This window comes from Zalophus californianus, chromosome 2 (genome assembly GCF_009762305.2).
Source record: "Zalophus californianus isolate mZalCal1 chromosome 2, mZalCal1.pri.v2, whole genome shotgun sequence".
Lineage (NCBI taxonomy): Eukaryota > Metazoa > Chordata > Mammalia > Carnivora > Otariidae > Zalophus > Zalophus californianus.
Genome location: NC_045596.1, coordinates 31,060,881 through 31,080,829, shown reverse-complemented (window position 1 = coordinate 31,080,829; position 19,949 = coordinate 31,060,881). Strand labels below are relative to the sequence as shown.

The following is a 19,949-nucleotide window of genomic DNA, read 5'->3' as shown; positions in this document are numbered from 1 at the left end:
GGGGAGACAGAAAAAGAGGAAGAGGGGGGTTCAGCTGGGGTCTGAACTGCAGAGCCCTGAACTGTGAGCATCGCCCTTGCTTACACCCCTCTCTGAGGACCCCAAGAGGTACCCTGCAGCTCGGGGTCCACTGGGGGCTCTTCCACCTTCCCTGCCTTGGAGCTGTGGTTGGTGGCCTCCTGGCCTGTGTCCTGAGGCGGATACTGGCAAGTTGACCTTGTTCCAGTCTGGGGTGCGGCCAGGTCAGATGAGCCTTCTGTTGTCTTCTGAATGCAGACCATTGTCTGAAGGACTCTGGAAGGTTCAGGAGTCATCCAGAAGTTGAGATCCTTGGCTTCTCTAAACAGTGGGATTCTAAAGTTAATTAATCCTCTCTCAAGGAGCAGCTGTGGGGTTGTGGCTGTTGTCTGTGTTCAATCTTCTGACGCCCCTGGGGAATTGTGTTTGGTCTGGGAGTTCTGTAGCCTTTAGAAATAACTTACAAATGGTGAATCCAACACAACTGTGGAGAATGCTAGGGACTTTCTCTGACTCTGCAAAGTTAGTTTTCCCCTTCTAGTTTCAGCTGAAACCTACGATGCTAAATATATACAGTACCCATCATTATTTTTAAGTATCTTTGTTTCTTTATATTGACTTTCCCCTAGTTTCAGTTCTTTGTTCTGGTAGCTACCTGGGGTTCAGGAGTGATTCCGTTTCGCCCCTCAACCTCCAAGAATGTTTATTCCCTTTTTATCCAGCCAAATTCAGTTTTTCTTTCGAAATCTAACGTAAAGTCCCTTTTCTTCCTGGATCACACTAATTACTTCCCTTCCCACACCTGTGGTACATATACAAAGAAACTGAAGCTGAAGGACGGGTTGTGCTCCAAACATTCCTTTTGAGTGATTGGGTTGGAAATTCAAATGCATTTTCTCATTAAAAATAATAATTAGGGGGCGCCTGGGTGGCTCAGTTGGTTGGGCGACTGCCTTCGGCTCAGGTCATAATCCTGGAGTCCCGGGATCGAGTCCCACATTGGGCTCCCTGCTCAGCGGGGAGTCTGCTTCTCCCTCTGACCCTCTTCCCTCTCGTGCTCTCTATCTCTCATTCTCTCTCTCTCTCAAATAAATAAATAAAATCTTTAAAAAAAAAAAAATAATTAGGCTCCCACAAAGGCTATTTAAAAAATGATAAAATGGGACTTGGTGAACTTTTAATATAAAAGTTGAAGGAATCATAAAGTGGGTCCCTGTATACTGACCACTTAGATTCAACGTTTTGCCAGACCTGCTTGCTCACCCTATCTGCCTGGCTGTCCATCTGTCTACCTACTTCCTTGCTGGCCTGTTTGAAATCAAGTTGTCGACAAGGTTACATTTCTCCCTAAACACCTCCATCGTGCCTCTTGTGGGATTAAGGACTTCCTTCTGCATAAGCACAATGCCATCACTATACCTAAGAAAATAGACAGTAGCATCTCTAGTACTGCCTTAACCCAGTTTCCTCAGTTGTCCTCAAAATACACTTTATGGCCGCTTTGCAATTTTTATTATTGATTAAAATCTTGAGCTAGCCTCCAGTCAGGGTTTACATGTAGTACTTGGTTATTTTAGTTTCTAACAAAAGCTAACAGTCAAGTACTGGGCAAGGGAAGAAACTTTCTTGGCCCCCGGCAGTATTCTGAAATCTTCAGCCGCTGGTCCCTCCCCGTCTCCCTCTCTCACAATTGGTGCCTGTCTCCAGATCTGGGGGTACTCCCGCTGCCCGGAGCCCTCCATTTTGCCATCCCCGGGGTATAGCTGATTTCACACGGGGATTAGCAGAAATGTCAGGGACAGCTGCATTTTTCAAGGGACCTGTTAGCCGAAGGTGTCTGTAAATCAGGGATTCCTTCCTGGGCATTGCTCATGTAGGCACGTTTTGCTGGGGGAAGCCATCTAGGCCTCTGTCTGTTCCCCGAGTGGTCTTTGGTGTCCAGAATGAGTTCTGGCCTCCAGTATCATGGGGCACTTGGACAAAATAATGGTAACCGAGTGACTGTATGCCCTGGGAAGGATTTTGTGTCATGGGTGGCTAGACTAGATCCTATCTGGATGTCCCCTCCCCTCCTGGTCACAGTTTCGGAGGCGGGTGGGGAGGGCTGTAGCAGCTGTTTATCTGGGGGTTGTTCAGAAGTTGGCAGGGACCAGAAGTTTCATGACAAAGTTTAGCACTTCTTTATATACGGACTTCCATTGTCTTCCCGGTTCCACATAAGCTCATTTGTTCTCCCCATACATTTTAAGCTTTTTTATTTTTTATTTATTTATTTACTTATTTAAAGATTTTTATTTATCTGGCAGAGAGAGACACAGCGAGGGAGGGAACACAAGCAGGGGGAGTGGGAGAGGGAGAAGCAGGCTTCCCGCGGAGCAGGAAGATTTTATTTATATATTTATATATATGCGGGGCTCGATCCCAGGACCCTGGGACCATAACCTGAGCCGAAGGCAGACGCCCAACGACTGAGCCACCCAGGCGCCCCATTTTAAGCTTTTTAAAACTTGTCTGCGTGAATGCTGTGTCGGGGATAGTCTTAAAAGCTCTGTGACTTGGGTTCTCTCTGTAAGAGAAGTCATTTGGGGACGATTGAGTTTTGTAGAATTTGTTTTGCATTTGCCCCTTATATTGGTGTATGTAATTGATTTAAAATGCATTTAAACAATTAACTTCATAAAGGAGGTTGTTTTGCAGAAGCTCGGAGATCCATCCTGCTCAAGTGGTACTGGGAGGCCATGTGTGGGCTGCTCATGCCTGGTTTTCATGCAGGCTCTCACCAGTTTTTAACTGTGCCTTTGGGCAGGTGACATACCCTCCCTGACCCCGTGGTTCCTCTTCTCTAAAAGGATAGTACCCACCTCCTAGTGTTGTGACCATCTCAAACCCTCAGGGCCCACGGCTGAAACTCTACCTATGTGATTTCCCCCTTTAGAGGTCTAATGAAATACATTAATGTTTATGTAGCAAGCAAACTCACTGGAATAGAGTTTGTAAATAGCCTCATGTCAGCTCAGAACAGGTTTTGCCACCAATGAGTTTGTCAGATTTGGTTTTGCTGTGAAATGAATTATAAAAGCTTTTTGGATTTTACCTTGTGGAGCCAAGAGGGTGGGCGGGCTTGTGTTTTGATCACGAGTCACACGTTGCGGATGGGGCTGGGGAAGGCTGGGAATGTTGCGAGCAAAGTGAGGTCCACAGAGGTACAGTGACTTGTTCAAATCGCAGAGGTGGCCAGTGGCAAAACTGAATAAAGAAAAACCCTTTTAGGGAAATGTCCATCTATTGATCTCAGTAATCCAGACCAAAAATAGATTGCTCTTGGGCACTGTGATTTGAGTCTTCGCTAAAAACAAAATAGAGTATGTGTATGTGTTTGTTGAGAAGCAGTTTTCCAACCAAGCTTGGTGTGGGTTATCTGTACACTAGCCAAGTGCCTTTTCCATCACAGAGTTGTCGGGTCATCCTGCTGAGAAACCCTAGATTCTGAGAACGCATACCCTTTCCTGATAAAAGGGGAAGGCTAGCTATGAGAACCATAAAAATGTTCCTTGGTTGGAATGAAGCTGCTTAGGAGAGGTCCCAAGGACCTTCTTAATTGTTGTCTCTAGTTATTAGCTCGGTCTTCCCCATTGTCTAGCAACCTCGAGCTGTGCCCACTGGGTTTGAGGAATGCCATATCTAGGCTATTCCTTCTCAGCTCCTGTGACCACTGAGGTCAGTTGGAAATACAAGTATTATTTGGAAACAAGCTAAAAAAAACTGCTTTTGATTTTGGGGGATGACCTGGAGCCATTCCTCAGACCTTTTCCTCAGTTCCTTGCCGTGTACAAGCTTTTTTTTTTTTTTTTTTTTTTTTTTAATACCACGTCTTCTTTTGTGACCTTCTTAATGGGATCTGGGCAAAACACAATACAGTTGAGTGGGTCCTCAAAATGCAGTGAATTAACCAAACCTGACCAGGTCTAGGAAAAACCCAAAGGAGTTTGATAAATGCTGGCTTTTGTTGAACATTTTTTACTTGTAATATTGTAGAAGAGAATCACATTTGTCAGTGAGAGCCAAGAACTTCCTGCTCTGCTGGCTCTTGCTATGTGCAGGGCAAACTTGAGATGAGGCTATGGGCTTATTTTTGGAATAGGCTGAGTGGACCTGGGGTTGTGACCTCCGTCGGGTGAACTGTGATGTTGGCAGTGGGGAGGGAGGTCAGCGATGGGGGCCAAAAGGCAATTTTGTAGTTGTTCATGCCGTAAGCTGCTTTGGAGTCTGGTGTTGAGCCTGAAACCTATCCTCCTTCCTGTCATGCTCATTGGAAACCATAAGTTTGGAAGTTTGGGGAGCCTTGACTCTAAGTTGTGAAATATGAGAGCAAACCAGCATTTTGCATTTTAATAGAAAAGTCTCTAAATGGTGACATATTGTTGAAAGAGAACAAATTAAAATACACCTTACGCAGGCATTTGTAGTTGGATGGTGCCCAGTTGGAGGCCCAGTTCTACATGTGCAGAGATCCAGGCTTCCAGAAGGTAAGAGGCAACAATATAAACACAGGCAGGAGCCAGGCTGTCTGGTTTGAATCCAGCCACTGGCGCAGAGGAGCAGTGTGACCTTGGGAAGGCCACTCTACCTTCCTGTGTCTTCTTTCCCCATCTGTAATGTAAGGATAGACCTCTAACTATGTCTTAGGTTTATTGTGAAGACTCAATGCTTAGCTCAGTGCTGGCTCATAAGTGCTCCGTAAATGTACTGGTTATTGTTGTTAGTGGTAATAGAGACACAAACTACTCTGAGCCACACTTCCATCTCTTCTGGAACACCATGTCACCCAAAACCATTCCCTTCCTTACCATGGCTCTGTCCGCTTTGCGTTCTGACTCTGCTTGCTGGTCCCTTACTATGCTGGGCTTTCCATCTTGTATGGACTTCTCCGCATGGGTTACCCCAGCTGGAGAATTGGGGTGCGCCTCTGGGCTGTGCCCTGGATGCCTGTGCACAGTCCTTTCCCTGCCCTCTCCCATCCCCTCAATCTCTCCGCCAGGCCTCCCTGTCTCCACGGGCTGCTCTTCTTCCCTGCTGCCCGCCCCCGCCCAACTGGTCTCAACAGATGTCATCTCTTCTTATTTATTGTGAGAGAAAATGGAGGATGCCGTGCACCTTGCTCCCTCAACTTCCTTCATCCCACTAGTAAGGGCTCTAACTCACAGCCTGGCTGCTTCAGGAAGAACTGGGTGTTTTTGTTTTTGTTTTTGTTTCTGTTTTTTCTATTCCAGTGTTTAATCTGTCTTCATATGGAAATCTCCTCAAGGCCATCACTCCTTATTCTCTCTCAGTCTCTCCCTTTTGCTCCTTCCGTCTATATATACATTGGTTGCTGGCACTTAAAAGCAAAACAAAACTCCAAACAGAAATGTCTTCCTCTCATCCTTTTTTTTTTGCTCCTACTGGGCTTCCAGAAAGAGTAAACCGAGCCCAGTCTCTGTTCTTCAATCCAGGGAATCTAGTCTTACCTTCCGGGCTAACTGAAAAACTGTGCTGTCCAAGGCCATGAAGATCTCCCGTAGATTGTTTTTCCTTCCTACTTAATTTATTTTTTCATTGTATGTAGTATTTGTTTATTTTGGGATTTTTAAGTTTACTTCAAGAAAGTACAGAAGAACAGGGAGTAAAGTACAACAAGGAGAAAGTTAAAAAAATTCCAGTGGCTTCCTAAATTAGAAACTAATGGTTTCCCATGAGTTCTTCTTTGTTGCCTGATTTGTTTGAGTGCTTCTCGATTCTTTTTCTAAAGAGTCCTCTTAGGTTGTTTGTGTCTTGTTTCTTTTTTCAAATTGTGTTAAGAACATTTAACATGAGATCAACCCTGTAAACAAAATTTTAAGTTCAGGATACAGTATTGTAGACAGCAGGCGCCATGTCATAAAGCATGATGGAAAGGTTACACCCGTTGAATGGCAGCTACCCATTTTCCCCTCCCTTCACTCCTGGTAACCGCCATTCGACTCCGTTTCTATAAATTTGACTATTTTAGATGGCTCATGGAGTGGAATCATGCAGTATTTGTCCTTCTGTGACTGGCTTTTCTCACGTAACATAATGCCCTCCGGGTTCATCTATATTGTCACCTATGGCAGGATTTCCTTTTTTTAAAGCCGAATGGGATTCGATTGTATGTATAGACCGTGTTTACTTTATCTATTCAGCCACCAGTGAACATTTAGGTTGTTTCCAAATCTTGGCTATTGTAAAAAATTCTGCAGTGAACATGGGAGGCAGATAACTCTTTAAGATCCTGATTTCAGTCCTTTTGGATAAATAGGCTAACTGGGACTGCTGGGTCATAGGGTGGTAGTTCTATTTTTAACTTTGTGAGGAACCGCCATATTGTTTTACATAGTGGCTGCACCATTTTCCATTTCCTTCCTATTTTAATTGCTCTCTTGCAGCATCTGACCTAGCTGACTGCTCATTCCTTCTGGAAACTCTGTCCCTCTGTGTTCTAGAGGAGAACCCTGGCTTCTCTTCCTTGGCCTCCTCATGGAGTAGATCCAGTTGCTCAATGGATATTTCCATCTGGTTATTCCCTCCCCCCCACCCCTTACCTCTATCTCCACGTGTTCAAAACTGAACTCATGATATTGTCGTTCCATGCCAAGTATATTAGTTTGCTAGGGCTGCTGTAAGAAACTACCACAAACCGGGTGGCTTAATCAAGAGAAGTTTATTGTTTCACAGTCTGGAGGCTAGGATTCCTAGGTCAAGATCGGCAGGGTTGCTTCCTTTTGGGGGCTGTGAAGAATCTTATTTCAGGCCTCTCTCCTAGTTGGTGGTGGCTTGCTGGCAATCTTTGGCCTTTAGAAGCATCATCCCTTCTCTGCCTTTATCTTCACATGGTGTTTTCCCTTTGCGCTTGTCTGCCTCCACATTTCCCCTTTTATAAGGACAGCAGTCCACTCAAATGGCCTCATTTTAATTTGATTACCTTTGTAAAGACCGTGTGTTCTGAGGTACTTGGGGTACTTCAACGTATGAATTGGGAGGGAGGTAAAATTCAACACCAGGCAAATTTCCTTTTTTTTTTAAGTTATTTCCCATCTCGATGAATGGTGTCAGTGTCCACCGTGTTACTCAAGCAGAAACTTGAGCATTATCCTTATCAAGTCACTTGCCCTTATATGAACTTGGGCTTCAGAGCTCGTAGAACTTGGAAGCAAAATTTTGGAACAGGAACCTTTGTAGCAACATAGATTTTCAAAGGGGTCTGTGATTCCCAAATGGCTGACAATCTCTGCTTTATATTTTTCCACCACCTTGGTATAAAAGTAATACAAATGAATTTTAGAAAATTACAGGTAAGTATAAAAATAAAATTGAAAATTATCCTCTTACCTGGAATCACTTAATATTTTGGTCATTGCTTTGTACATTTTATGCCTTCATGCATTTTTTTTTTTAAGTAGTTGGACCATACTTAGTATGTAAGATGTTGAATCAAGCTTTTCTCTCTTTTTTAAAGATTTTATTTTTTATTTTATTTTATTTTAAAGACGATTTGTTTATTTGATAGAGAGAGAGTGCACAAGCAGGGGGAGCAACAGAGAGAGAGGGAAAAGCAGTCTCCCCACTGAGCAGGGAGCCCGATGCAGGGTCTCAATCCCAGGACCCTGGGATCATGACCTGAGCTGAAGGCAGACACTTAACCGACTGAGCCACCCAGGTGCCCCTATTTATTCATTTTAGAGAGAGAGAATGGGGGGAGGAAGAGGGAAAGAATCCCAAGCAGACTCTGTGCTGAGAGTGGAGCCCAATGTGGGACTCGATTTCAGGACCCTGAGATCATGACCTGAGCTGAAATCAAGAGCTGGATGCTTAACTGACTGAGCCACCCAGGTACCCCCGAATTAAGCTTTTTAAATTCAACATTGTATCTTAAGTGTTTTCTCATGTCTTCACAAAATCTTTATAATTTTAAATGATGAATATTATTCCATCAAATGGGTAGACAGTGATTGACTTAGATATTTTATTATTCCACTGTCAAACATTCAGGTTTTTGCCATTTTTTTGACTTAAAAATAATGCAGCAACAACCTTTGCTATGAATTTGGACTCAAATATTTTGTTTATAATTCAGGTATGATTCAGCTGGAGGTGAAGGAGAGAGATGGCCAGTGTCTCTAAACAAGTTATTAGTGTAAATTGAAGGAAAACTAAATTTACCTAAGTTGACAAATGTTTTAAGGCATTATTTGTGAACAGTTCCTTTGTGATTTCAGAGTTATTTTTATTGAATTCCTGTGGTAGGTCACGGTAGATTCTCCAGTCAACTGCCTTACAGCGGTTCTTTGTAGTCTATAACAGGGCTGTCTGTTAGAACTTTTGGGACTGATGAAAATGTTCTTTTTCTGACTTGTCCAGTATGGTAGCAGTTAGCCACATGTGACTGATGAATGCTTGAAATGTGATTAATGCAACTGAGAAACTGAATTCTTAATTTTATCTCATTTTAGTTGACTTAAATTTGAATAGCTACTTGTGGCTAGTGGCTACTGTACTGGATAGTACAGTTCTATCAAGATGGTGACTAAACACTTTTACATTGCTTATCTCTTCCTAAACATTCTTCTAAGTGCTTTATATACTAGTATATTTAATCCTCACAATGATTCCATGAGGTACTCTTCTAGTTATTATTGGTGTATAACAAATCAACTCATTTTGCTTAGGAATCTCCAGCTCGGGCAGGGTTCATCAGAAACAGCTCATGTTTGCTCCGTGCGGCATTAGCTGGGACTATAGAATCTACGTCTAGGATGGCTCATTTACATAGTTGGCAAGTTGATGACTGTTACTGGTTTCTTTCCTTGGGGAAGCTTGGGCTTCCTCACAGCATGGTGACTGCATTCCAAAAGCAAGTGCCCCAAGAGACAGGAGGTAGAAAGCTGTCAGTTTCTTAGGGCCTGGGGCTTAGAAACTGACAAAGCAACGCTCCAACCTATTCTCTTGGTCAGGCAGAGCACAGAGGATATATTCAAGGGAAAGAGATAGAGACTTTCTATTGGAGCGGGATCAAAGAATTTGGGGCCGTGTTTTAAAATCATCATAGAAAGGTACAATCATTTGATTTTATTTCATAATGAGGAAGCTGAGGACAGAACAGTTAAGTAACTTGCCCAAGGTGATGTGTCTAGTAGTGGCCAAGCTGTTCTTTGTGCCAGGCAGTCTGACCTTGTAACCCCAGTGCCATATGGCATCTCTCTGTAATTCATGTTCCCTGATTTAGATTCATATCTTCTTCAGTTTTTCCATAGTACAGTAATTACGAGATTAAGTGACTGCTACCTCTTTGTAAATCACACTCTAAATATGTAGTGTTTGCAAGGGTTTGCTACATGTCAAATTAATGAAGACACATTCTCAACCACCTGATTCAGGAGGCGGTGTGGCTCCAATTCCGAGCCCCTCTGCTTTCCTCCCTGTTCCTAGTGCCCCCCAAAGAGAATTGGTTATCACCTCCAGATTGAAACAGACCTGATTCTGCGTAAAACTCTCTCAGTCTTGGAGGTTGTCTGCTTCACCTATTCCTGTTGTATGGAATACGTGGTATTAAAAAGGAATTAATAAATAAGACTTACTTAGAATTGTAAAAGGCATTAAAGAAATGTTTCTGGTTTTTACTAACAGGCTGGCAGTAAATCCTAAGTTAGATGATCTATTTGCATATGCTTAGGGAAGTGTGTGTGTGTGTGTGAGTGCGCGCGTGCGAGCATGTGTGTATGTGTACTTCCATTTATTTGTCCATTCATTTAATTAATATATTGATTCCTGGAAGATAAATCAGAAAAAAATATAGGTTATCCCCAGTTCTAGAGATTGTCTGATAAAATAATGCAACCTTGTACAAACTTAAGAAACCAGCAGTTTCCTTTCCTGTTCAAAGGTAATGGGTATTTCCATGTGAAAGATCGATAGCCCTTTGCTGTATGGCCTCTGGTTTGCAAATTGGGCTTCTGTTTGATACCGTTTGCTGCAGTGATGAAATGTGGTTATTTCACACCTGCTATTTGTCCCCTACAATCATTGCCACACAGATCCTTTTTTTATCAAAATACTCTGAGAGAGCTTATAATTAAACATACCCAGTTTTCTGGTTTCTGGATTTCTTCAGCAACATTATGAAACTCCCTGATGTAGAGAAAGAACTTTATTTCATCACTTCAGAATCTGAGTATTACAAATAAAAACACTTCATTTCTTTTTTTTTAAATTTTTTTTATTAACATACAATGTATTATTTGTTTCATGGGTACAGGTCTGTGATTCATCAGTCTTACACAATTCACAGCGCTCACCATAGCACATACCCTCCCCAATATCCAGTCACCCCATCCCTCCCACCCCCCTCCACTCCAGCAACCCTCAGTTTGTTTCCTGAGATTAAGAATCTCTTATGGTTTGTCTCCTTCTCTGGTTTCATCTTGTTTCATTTTTCCCTCCCTTCCCCTATGATCCTCTGTCTTGTTTCTCAAATTCCTCATATCAGTGAGATCATATGATACTTGTCTTTCTCTGATTGACGTATTTCGCTTAGCATAATACCCTCTAGTTCCATCCATGTCATTGCAAATGGCAAAGTTTCATTTTTTGATGGCTGCATAATATTCCATTGTGTGTGTGTGTGTGTGTGTGTGTGTGTGTGTACCACATCTTCTTTATCCATTCATCTGTTGATGGACATCTAGGCTCTTTCCTAGATGGACATTGCTGCTATAAACATTGGGGTGCATGTGCCCCTTTGGATCACTACATTTGTATTTTTGGGGTAAATACCCAGTAGTGCAATTGCTGGGTTGTAGGGTAGCTCTATTTTCAACTTTTGAAGAACCTCCATACTGTTTTCCAGAGTGGCTGCACCAGCTTGCATTCCCACCAACAGTGTAGGAGGGTTCCCCTTTCTCCACATTCTCGCCAACATCTGTCGTTTCCTGATGTTAATTTTAGCCATTCTGACTGGTGTGAGGTGGTATCTCATTGAGGTTTTGTTTTGTATTTCCTGATGCTGAGTGATGTTGAGCATTTTTTTCATGTGTCTGCTGGCCATTTGGATGTCTTCTTTGGAAAAATGTCTGTTCATGTCTTCTGCCCATTTCTTGATTGGATTATTTGTTCTTTGGGTGTTGAGTTTGATAAGTTCTTTATAATAGATTTTGGATACTAGCCCTTTATCTGATGTCATTTGCAAATATCTTCTCCCATTCTGTCGGTTGTCTTTTGGTTTTGTTGACTGTTTCCTTTGCTATGCAAAAGCTTTTTATCTTGATGAAGTCCCAATAGTTCATTTTTGCCCTTGCTTCCCCTTGCCTTTGGCAATGTTTCTAGGAAGAAGTTGCTGCGGCTGAGGTCGAAGAGGTTGCTGCCTGTGTTCTCCTCAAGGATTTTGATGGATTCCTGTCTCACATTGAGGTCTTTCATCCATTTTGAGTTTATTTTTGTGTGTGGTGTAAGGAAATGGTCCAGTTTCGTTCTTCTGCATGTGGCTGTCCAATTTTCCCAACACCATTTGTTGAAGAGACTGTCTTTTTTCCATTGGACATTCTTTCCTGCTTTGTCGAAGATTAGTTGACCATAGAGTTGAGGGTCCATTTCTGGGCCCTCTATTCTGTTCCATTGATCTGTGTGTCTGTTTTTGTGCCAGTACCATACTGTCTTGATGGTTATAGCTTTGTAATAGAGTTTGAAGAAGGACACTTCATTTCAATTAAATCTCACATTTTTCTTTACTCCCCATCCTACCTGACCCCCTCCTTTATTTGATAATTCTCTTCTCATTTTGTGTCTGTGAACTGGTACTTTGCTGTTTTTCTACCTAGTTGGCTCTTTCTCTGTTATTTTCGTTGACCACATCTCATGACGCCTGCGCCCGGCTTTCCGCTGCTCACCCTCCTTCCTAGAGGAGATGCGGGTCCCTGTGTGCAGGGACCTCTCGGGAGCCTATGCGTGACACCCCGGCAGGCCTGGATCTGGTAATAGCCCATGGGATACTTTGACATGTCCACAAGTAAAGTTCTCCGTTCCTTTAAAAGATGCCCCTTTCCTAGCTGCCCTATTTTTGAAGTCATAAAATAGGTCCTCACTGTTCTTTTTTCTTCTGTTGTCCCATGTACACCTTCGACAGCATTTCTCTCAATCTGTGATGATCTGCCCATGTGTTTTGTTTAGGAACCGTTTCTGATGCTCCCCTACACGTTCTAAGATGTTCTTGGCCAAGTCATGTTGTTTATCACTATATCCAGTTCCCAGCCTTGTGCTTTTCACATGATGGGCAGACAGTGAATTTTAATTTGGATAAGTGCATGAATAAAAAATGCACAGTCTTCCATTTTTATGTTTGTCCCCCTGGGCCAAAATCTTGATGCCGTCCTGGATTTTTCTCTCTTTTCCATATTCTAGATCTGTCAGTTTACTAAGTCCTTCTAAAACATAAGCTCCATGAGGACAAGCCTCTTTGTCTGTCTTACTCAGTGATATATCACAAGTGCCTAGAATGGTACCTGCCGCGTAGTTGAGCATTTATTATGTTGTAAAAATGGTTGTAAATGTTTTACAAGTATTTATTTCATCTTCATGACACCCAGGAAGGGTGGGTAGGTTCTGATGAGTATGTGCCTTTCACAAGAAACTGAGTCATGGAGGTGCTAAGTTATTGCACAGCTACTGAGTGGTAGAGTCAGAACTTGAATCCAAGGCTCCTGGGTCCATCCTCTTAACCACTCAGCGCCCTGTTATAATGCCACCAAACAACTCTGTGTTTCCTTTGTGCTTGACACTCCACCTAGACATGCTTTCCGCACTGTGTAAGTCCTGCTGCAGGCGAAGAAGTAGAGGCTGACTTGAGAGGTTTTAAAGAAATGACGCAGGTTGGGACCTAGTTTGTGAGTAGCAGGGACAGGATGGGAAGTCGGACGTTAAGCCAAGCCTGGCCCTTAGCCTGTGTTCTGTACTGCCTGACCCACCAGTCTCTGCATGGCCTGTGGTTTTGGGAGACGACTCAGATTCCATGTGAACATTCCCTGGGGTCGTCAGGTTGGTCTTGTCCCTCCTGGCAGACGTGTGATGCAGCCGCGTGTATGTCTTTCTGTAGACAATGGTGGCAGCCGCACGTTGCAGTCCAGAACAGAGACGACCCCGGCGCCCACCAACAATGTGGGCAACGGACACCCAGAATATATCGCATACGCGCTGGTCCCCGTGTTCTTCATCATGGGTCTGTTTGGCGTCCTCATCTGCCACCTGCTTAAGAAGAAGGGCTATCGTTGTACCACAGAAGCCGAGCAAGAGGTGGAAGAGGAAAAGGTTGAAAAGATAGGTAAGTATCTGCATCCTTTCACGGAGAGGTGGGTGGGGACGATTTTCTTTTCTTTTCTTTTCTTTTTTTTTTTAAAGATTTTATTTCTAAGTAATCGCTACACCCAATGTGGGGCTCGAACTCACAACCCGGAGATGGAGAGTCACGTGTTCTACTGACAGAGCCCGCCAGGTGCCCCAAGTGAGGGCAATTTTTAAATGAGGAATCAGTCATAGATACTTTCATCTCTACGAAGCAAAATGATCCATCTTTTTTTTTTTTTTTTAAGGGGGGGTAAAGGGGCAGAGGGAGAGAGAGAATCTTAATCAAGCTCCACACCCAGCATGGAGGCTTTTGAGGGGCTCCATCTCACGACCTGAGCCGAAATCAGATGCTTAACTGACTGAGCCACCCAGGTGCCCCCAAAATGATCCATTTTAACAGTAGGTGGTATGGTGGCGTGTCAGTATAGATTTCGTAGTAACCACACCTGGAGCTTGAAACCTGGCTTTCACTTATTAAACACCTACCAGCTCATTCCTTGTGGCTTTGGGCAAGTTACATGTGCTCCAAACTTCTGCTCTGTGTAATTTAACTGGAATTTTAAGCTTAGTTAATTTAATGCCAATTTAATTAAGATTTTAATTTAATTTAAATGAGGACAGTAATCTCCATCTTGTAGGATTATTGTGGAATGTAGAAGATGCATTTGGTGTTTGGCACATATGGCCACTCAGTAAATATTAATCCTTACTATTATTATTGAGAGAGCTTCTCATAAGAACAATGGGGAATTTAAATAGCTCTCACCACTTTTGTGGTATTACTTTTGCTGGGGGAGTTCTATATGCAATCTATGTGATTGGAATTTATATTTATTAAGTAAATATGTCAACAGCGCAGTAAAAGTGTGGTAAGAAATGGTGCCTTAGTATTAATTTGAGGGTGTCTTATCTTTTCCTCTTAAACATCGAGTTGTTAGGTAGTATTTGGAAAAACCCAAGAAATAAAATCCTGTTTTCTCCATAGATGTTCTTTCCAACCGTCCTTTAGGGACGTTTCCTGACTTGGATTTGGGGGAGGAGTAGCTAACCTTCCATATCCCTTTCAGGTCCTAAGGGCAGTTTTTGCAGAAGAGGACATTTGGAGTTGGTCACCTTTCAAGAGAGCCAACGGGTAGAGTGGGGAGAGCGTCTTCCTTCCTTGCTAGCCGGCTGTCTCTTCCTTCCTTGCCAGCCGGCTGTCCTGTTGGTTTTTCCCACCCCCACTGACCTTTGAGGCAGAGAGAACCCGGCTGCAGGATGAGTCATGGGTAGCTTATGAGCAAACCAAAGCTGAGTGTTTGTCAACAGAAAATGAGCCTCCCTGCTCCCGTCCGTCACAGACGCTCGGTAGGCTGGCTTAGGGTTTACGCCGTCCAGCCAAGTGCGCGTTTTCGCGGAGGAGGAAGCCGACTGGGGTTGGAGAAGACGCTTTTCCAGGGACACGAGTAGGACATTGCACGCTTCGGTTCATTCTCTGTGAACTGGGATCCCTCCCTTTTCCTTCCTCCCTGAAATTACAGTTTCCGGAGGGAGGTTTGATTTTTCTTCAAAGACTGTCCCATAATACAGTTGCCCAAGGTAAACGGAGTGTGTGGGCAAATAACCACAGCCAAAGTTTAGGTTATTTGGAAGTGTATTTAAATGAAAGGAGAGTCTTCTAAACATGGATGAATAGTTACCCCATGGAAAAAAGAAATCCATACTCTAAATTTATATAGTATGTCTGCAATTAAAACAAAATCCAAGGAGAATTGTATCTTTTGATGAACTATTTTCTGCCCATTTCCCCAAAGGGTTTAAGGAAATAATGAGAGAGAAGTGCAGCAGTAAGGACTGATACACACGCAGGAAAGTGAGTGGGTGTTTGGACTTGAGAAGAGGTTGATGGCTAATTCTGGTACTTGTTATGTCTGTCATGCCAAGGAAGTCACTCTGGGCTGTGCATCAGGCAGTTTGGGGCTGAAGGAAGAAAGCCTTGACCGCTTGACCCTTGGCACCACAGCTGAGCTTTCTGGAGACCGTTGAGTGAGGTCTCACTGCCTCGACAGAGGTGACTGATTCTAACCCGTTCTCCCCTCCCCCTTCTCTTTCAGAGTTGAATGACAGTGTAAATGAAAATAGTGACACCGTTGGGCAGATTGTCCACTACATCATGAAAAATGAAGGTATGGATGTTTTAGTGTTCCAGAACAATTCAATATTCATGTTTTATTAAAAAGCTGCCTTGAAGAGTCAGTTTGTGTGAACTGTCCTGTTGATCTTTCTAGTCATTGGCAGCACCTTTTACCTAAGCTCATGAATACGTCAGCTTCCAGATGATCCCACCATGAGAATGTCACCTAAGTGTGTTTTCGAAGAGTCAGTGGGTGTGAGTGTTGGCAGAAAGCCAGCCCTGGAGGCTCACCTTCAAATCCTGGCCTCACCTTGATTTGGGGAAAGTCACTTTACCTCATGGAGTCTCCGTTTCCTCCTCTGTAAAAGGAGGGTAATAACATTTACCTTGTTGCATTGTTGTGACATCCTGCACATAAAGTGCTTAGTACAATAGGCACTCGAATGTTGTGTATTCCTTTTTTTGTACTTTTAAAAAAAATCATGGTAAAATACACCAAGCCTAAAAAAGTTACCGTTAAATGCACAGTTCAGCGACATTTAAGTACCTTCGCAATGATGCACAGCCATCAGCACGGCCTAATTCCAGAACGTTTTCATCGTGCCAAACTGAAACTCCGTACCCATGACACAGTCGCCCACTCCACCGTCCTCCTGCAGCCATCCTCTGGCGACCTGCTCTGTTTCTGTCTCTCTGGATTTGCCTGTTCTGTGATCTATTCTGAAGTTTTCAGACTTTTAAAAAGTTTAACCTTTGTGGACAGAAGCATTTTTTCCCTTTGAAATGTACTCTAAACTCCTGTCTTCTGAAACGGGGGATGAACTCTGAATCTTGATTAGATAAATGAGGGTCCTCGTTCTGCACACTGGCGATTAGCCGTGTAGGATACCGTTAACAGAGGTGCACAGGGTGAGGCCCTCAGTAACTTTTGGAGTGTGCAGAACTCCTTGCCCACATCCCCAGTAGCTGCGGATCACCATACTTTGAGTTCTCCTGAGAATCAAAAGAAACATTTTCCTTGCGCTCTGGCTTGGCCCTTGTCAAAGCTGAGGGCTACCGGGTGCACTGATGTGGCTGAGCCATTTGTCCAAAACGTGAAATACCTCTGTAGTGCTCAGTAAATACCTGCTCTGCCCCCAGCCCTTCCTTGGGGGACCCCACCCCGGTACCCTCACTGTCAGTGAGAGCACCTGCCTGGCCCAGGCTGTGGGGCAGTGTTTTTGACTTAGAGAAACATCAATTTCAGATGGTTCAGCAGAATTTTCCTTGTTCTTTACAGTGTGCTTTATTTATTTGTTGATAATAACTCATTTATTAAATGAGTCATCTCATTTAATCCTCAAAATATCCCGCTCAAGTTTGTATTGTTATACCCATTTTCCAGGTGCAGAAATGAAGGCTCCAAGTAGTTGAGTTCACATGGTTAGTGAACAGCCTAGTGCTCTCTGGGTCTCTTTCAACTACACAACATGACCTCTCCTCTCATAATTGGTGGGTTTCAGTTTCTGCCAGATATAAAACCAGATCATCAACTTTAATAGAAGGGTATTTAAAATAAGAACAAAAATGACCAGAACACTTGGCTTTGGATCTCTGTCTTCCAGAGACCTTCCTTCAGGGAACGATATTTGGTGATGCTCTTCAATACTCAATGGTGTGCATTTCTTCTACATAAAAAATGGTTTTTAATTTGCACAAGCAATACACGAAAATGTTCTCGGCATGGAAACGCCAGCCATTGCAGAGGTACATGAGTGAGGCATGGGGTGCCTTGTGCATCGGACACTGCCCCACATGGCTTTGGGGATCTTGGGCCTTTGGGACCTGAGTTTCTAAGAGCAGGAGTAGCTGCTAAATTAGTGAGTGTGGGGTGAGGTGGGTTACTGACTGTTGAATCAGAAATAAGTAAACCCTGGAAGCGTTGCAGGGATTGAAGTTGTTTTGTTTTGTTTGTTTTTTTATCCAAGGATTTTATTTATTTGAGAGAGAGAGAGAGAGAGAGAGCGCGAGCGTACACGAGTTGGTGGGGGAGTTGGGGAGGGGCAGAGGGAGAAGCAGACTCCCCGCTGAGCAGGGAGCCCGACGCGGGGCTCAATCCCAGGACCTGGGGATCATACATAACCTGAGCTGAAGGCAGCCGCTTAACCAACTGAGCCAGCCAGGTGCCCCTGTCCTTTTCTATTTTATTATCTATTTTAATGCTGAACTTTTACTTTTGGGAAGTAGCCTCTTTGTTTCCTCTGCATTGATAACCGGTAGGTCCATTGGATGACATCTAAAGCACTGTTTTCCTTCTGCCTCCTCTAATCCCCAGTTCTGTTCCCCTCTCTTCCCCTGTCCATGCTTTCAGTTGTCTACCTGTGATTTGTCCAGGGACCCGTGAGGATGGGGGGTGGCTCTGATCTTTTGTGTGGCCCTTGGCTCTCCTTGGCCCCCAGGAGACATCTGACCTCACCGGAACCCTTTTCCAGACATGGCTGGTGTCCAAACCACAGCTGGGGAATTAGATCCCTACTTGGGTCTCTTCCCAGTTTATAAGCTAGCTTTTTAGTTTGCCTTGAGGCTTCAGTCCTCTATAGAACAAATATGTTTTTAATCTTTTGTCTATGTCATTATCAGTCTCTGAACTTAGTATCAATTTAGATCTGTCGATGTTAATTTAATTTTCCATTTTTTAAATTTTATGCACACCCTAACATAACTTTTCTTTTAAAATTGAAAAGAAAAAGGAATAAAATATGAAGTACAGCCCATCCATTACCATTTGCCATGTTTATTTAGGTTTTCTTTGCCTGTGTTTACATATTTAAAAGCATCTGGAATCATGATTTATGAATAGTCTTCTGCTTTGCATTTTTAATTTGGCTAATGGGGTAATATTTCACCTATACTCATGGTGACATTGTTTATGGCTTAAATATATCATGTCTCAAATGTTGCAAATCAGGTTAGTTTATATGAATCTCTTGAGGGATAAATTTATCAGCTGACCCGCATACTGATTACTTTCTTGCTAATCTCAAGGCTTGGATTAATCACAGTGCTACCCTTAATTTTTCTTTCTAAGTAGATGGAATTGAAAAGTGTGTGGGTGGTGATCAGGGTTTTCTTGAGTTCTGTGGGCATTTGGAAAATACCTGCAAGTCCATAGCTCAGCCTCTCTGCCAGGCCCTTAAACTGTCCCATCTGGTAACAATGCAGAGTGCTGTGATTATTCTCCAAGTGCCCCTGATTATTCACACGAGGCAGAGGGATCCTTTTGTGAAATTCTTACCTGGGGGTTCAATTTATGTTATGGCAAGGATTCCCTTACAAATTGTCATTGCTGAGTATGTCTCTGAAACTTGCTATAATGATTATGCAAATGTCCTTGAAACATTTTAAACTATTAATCATTTGGGTAGAGACTTGGACATTGAAGAAGTAAGAACATCAGGGTCAAAAGCATCCACCCTAGAGTCAGATGGGCCAGGGTTTGTGGCCAGGTCTCTCATGCTGGCTATGTGACTCTGGCCAGTCAGTTACGATCTTTAGGGCCTCAGTCTCTATATTTATAAAATGGGCATGATGACTCTGTCTACTCTTGGAGTTGTCAGGAGAGTCAAACATGATAAGGTCTGTAAAGCTTTTGGCCAGTGGCTAGCACACAGCGGCACTAATTTTGGGGGTGGCCATAGTTCCTGCCTGGGAGATTTGCCTTGATAGCAAGGGAATCTTTTTTTTTTTTTAATAATTTTATTTTTAAAATTTATTTGAGAGAGAGTGCGTATAAGCGGGGGAGGGGCAGAGGGTGAGAGAGATAAGCAGGCTCCCTTCTGAGGGGGAAGCCGGGACTCTGGACTCCATCCCAGGACCCCGAGATCATGACCGGAGCTGAAATCAAGAGTCAGACACTTAATGGACTGAGCCACCTAAGCGCCTCACAAAGGAATCTTTGAAGAGAAGCGTGGTGGGAGAGAAAGCAGGGCATTCTTCTTGCGTGATTTTGACGGCTTTATACCTAGGATCAGGCAGAAATTCAGGACAGAAGAGCGGAAGCATTTTATGAAATTATTACCCTCTAGAAAATTTCTCCTGTTCTTGACAGGTTTTCCTTGCCCTGTAACTGACTCCTCCCATTCTCTGGAAACCCAGGACGGGAAGTCTAGTTGACAGAGTGTTGACAAGTGCAGGGGAACACCATCTTTTATTGCTTATTGTAATTATGAGTAATGAGGAGATACGTATTCAATAGAACTTAATCAGACGACTGCTCTTTCGTAGTAATTTTACAACCAAATTAAAGCATGTGTTTAAGTCCACATGGTGGGGTTACGTTAGAAAGTTTTCTTAACCCAGGAATCCACATGACTCCACATACTGAACCTCCTCAGACAGGGTGTGAATGTTGTTTACATAGAAACTTGAGCCCACTCTTAAAGAATTCACTCAT

General features: G+C 43.3%; 1 protein-coding gene across 1 annotated transcript in view; it reads left to right on the top strand.

The window, feature by feature from the left end:
* Positions 1 to 19,949, top strand: part of RELL1 (RELT like 1) — a 63,045-nt gene that overhangs the window by 18,420 nt on the left and 24,676 nt on the right. Inside the window, exons 2-3 of the mRNA XM_027599816.2 lie at positions 13,157 to 13,381; positions 15,498 to 15,569. Of these exons, the coding sequence (XP_027455617.1) occupies positions 13,157 to 13,381; positions 15,498 to 15,569 (297 nt within the window). The remainder of the gene's footprint in view (positions 1 to 13,156; positions 13,382 to 15,497; positions 15,570 to 19,949) is intronic.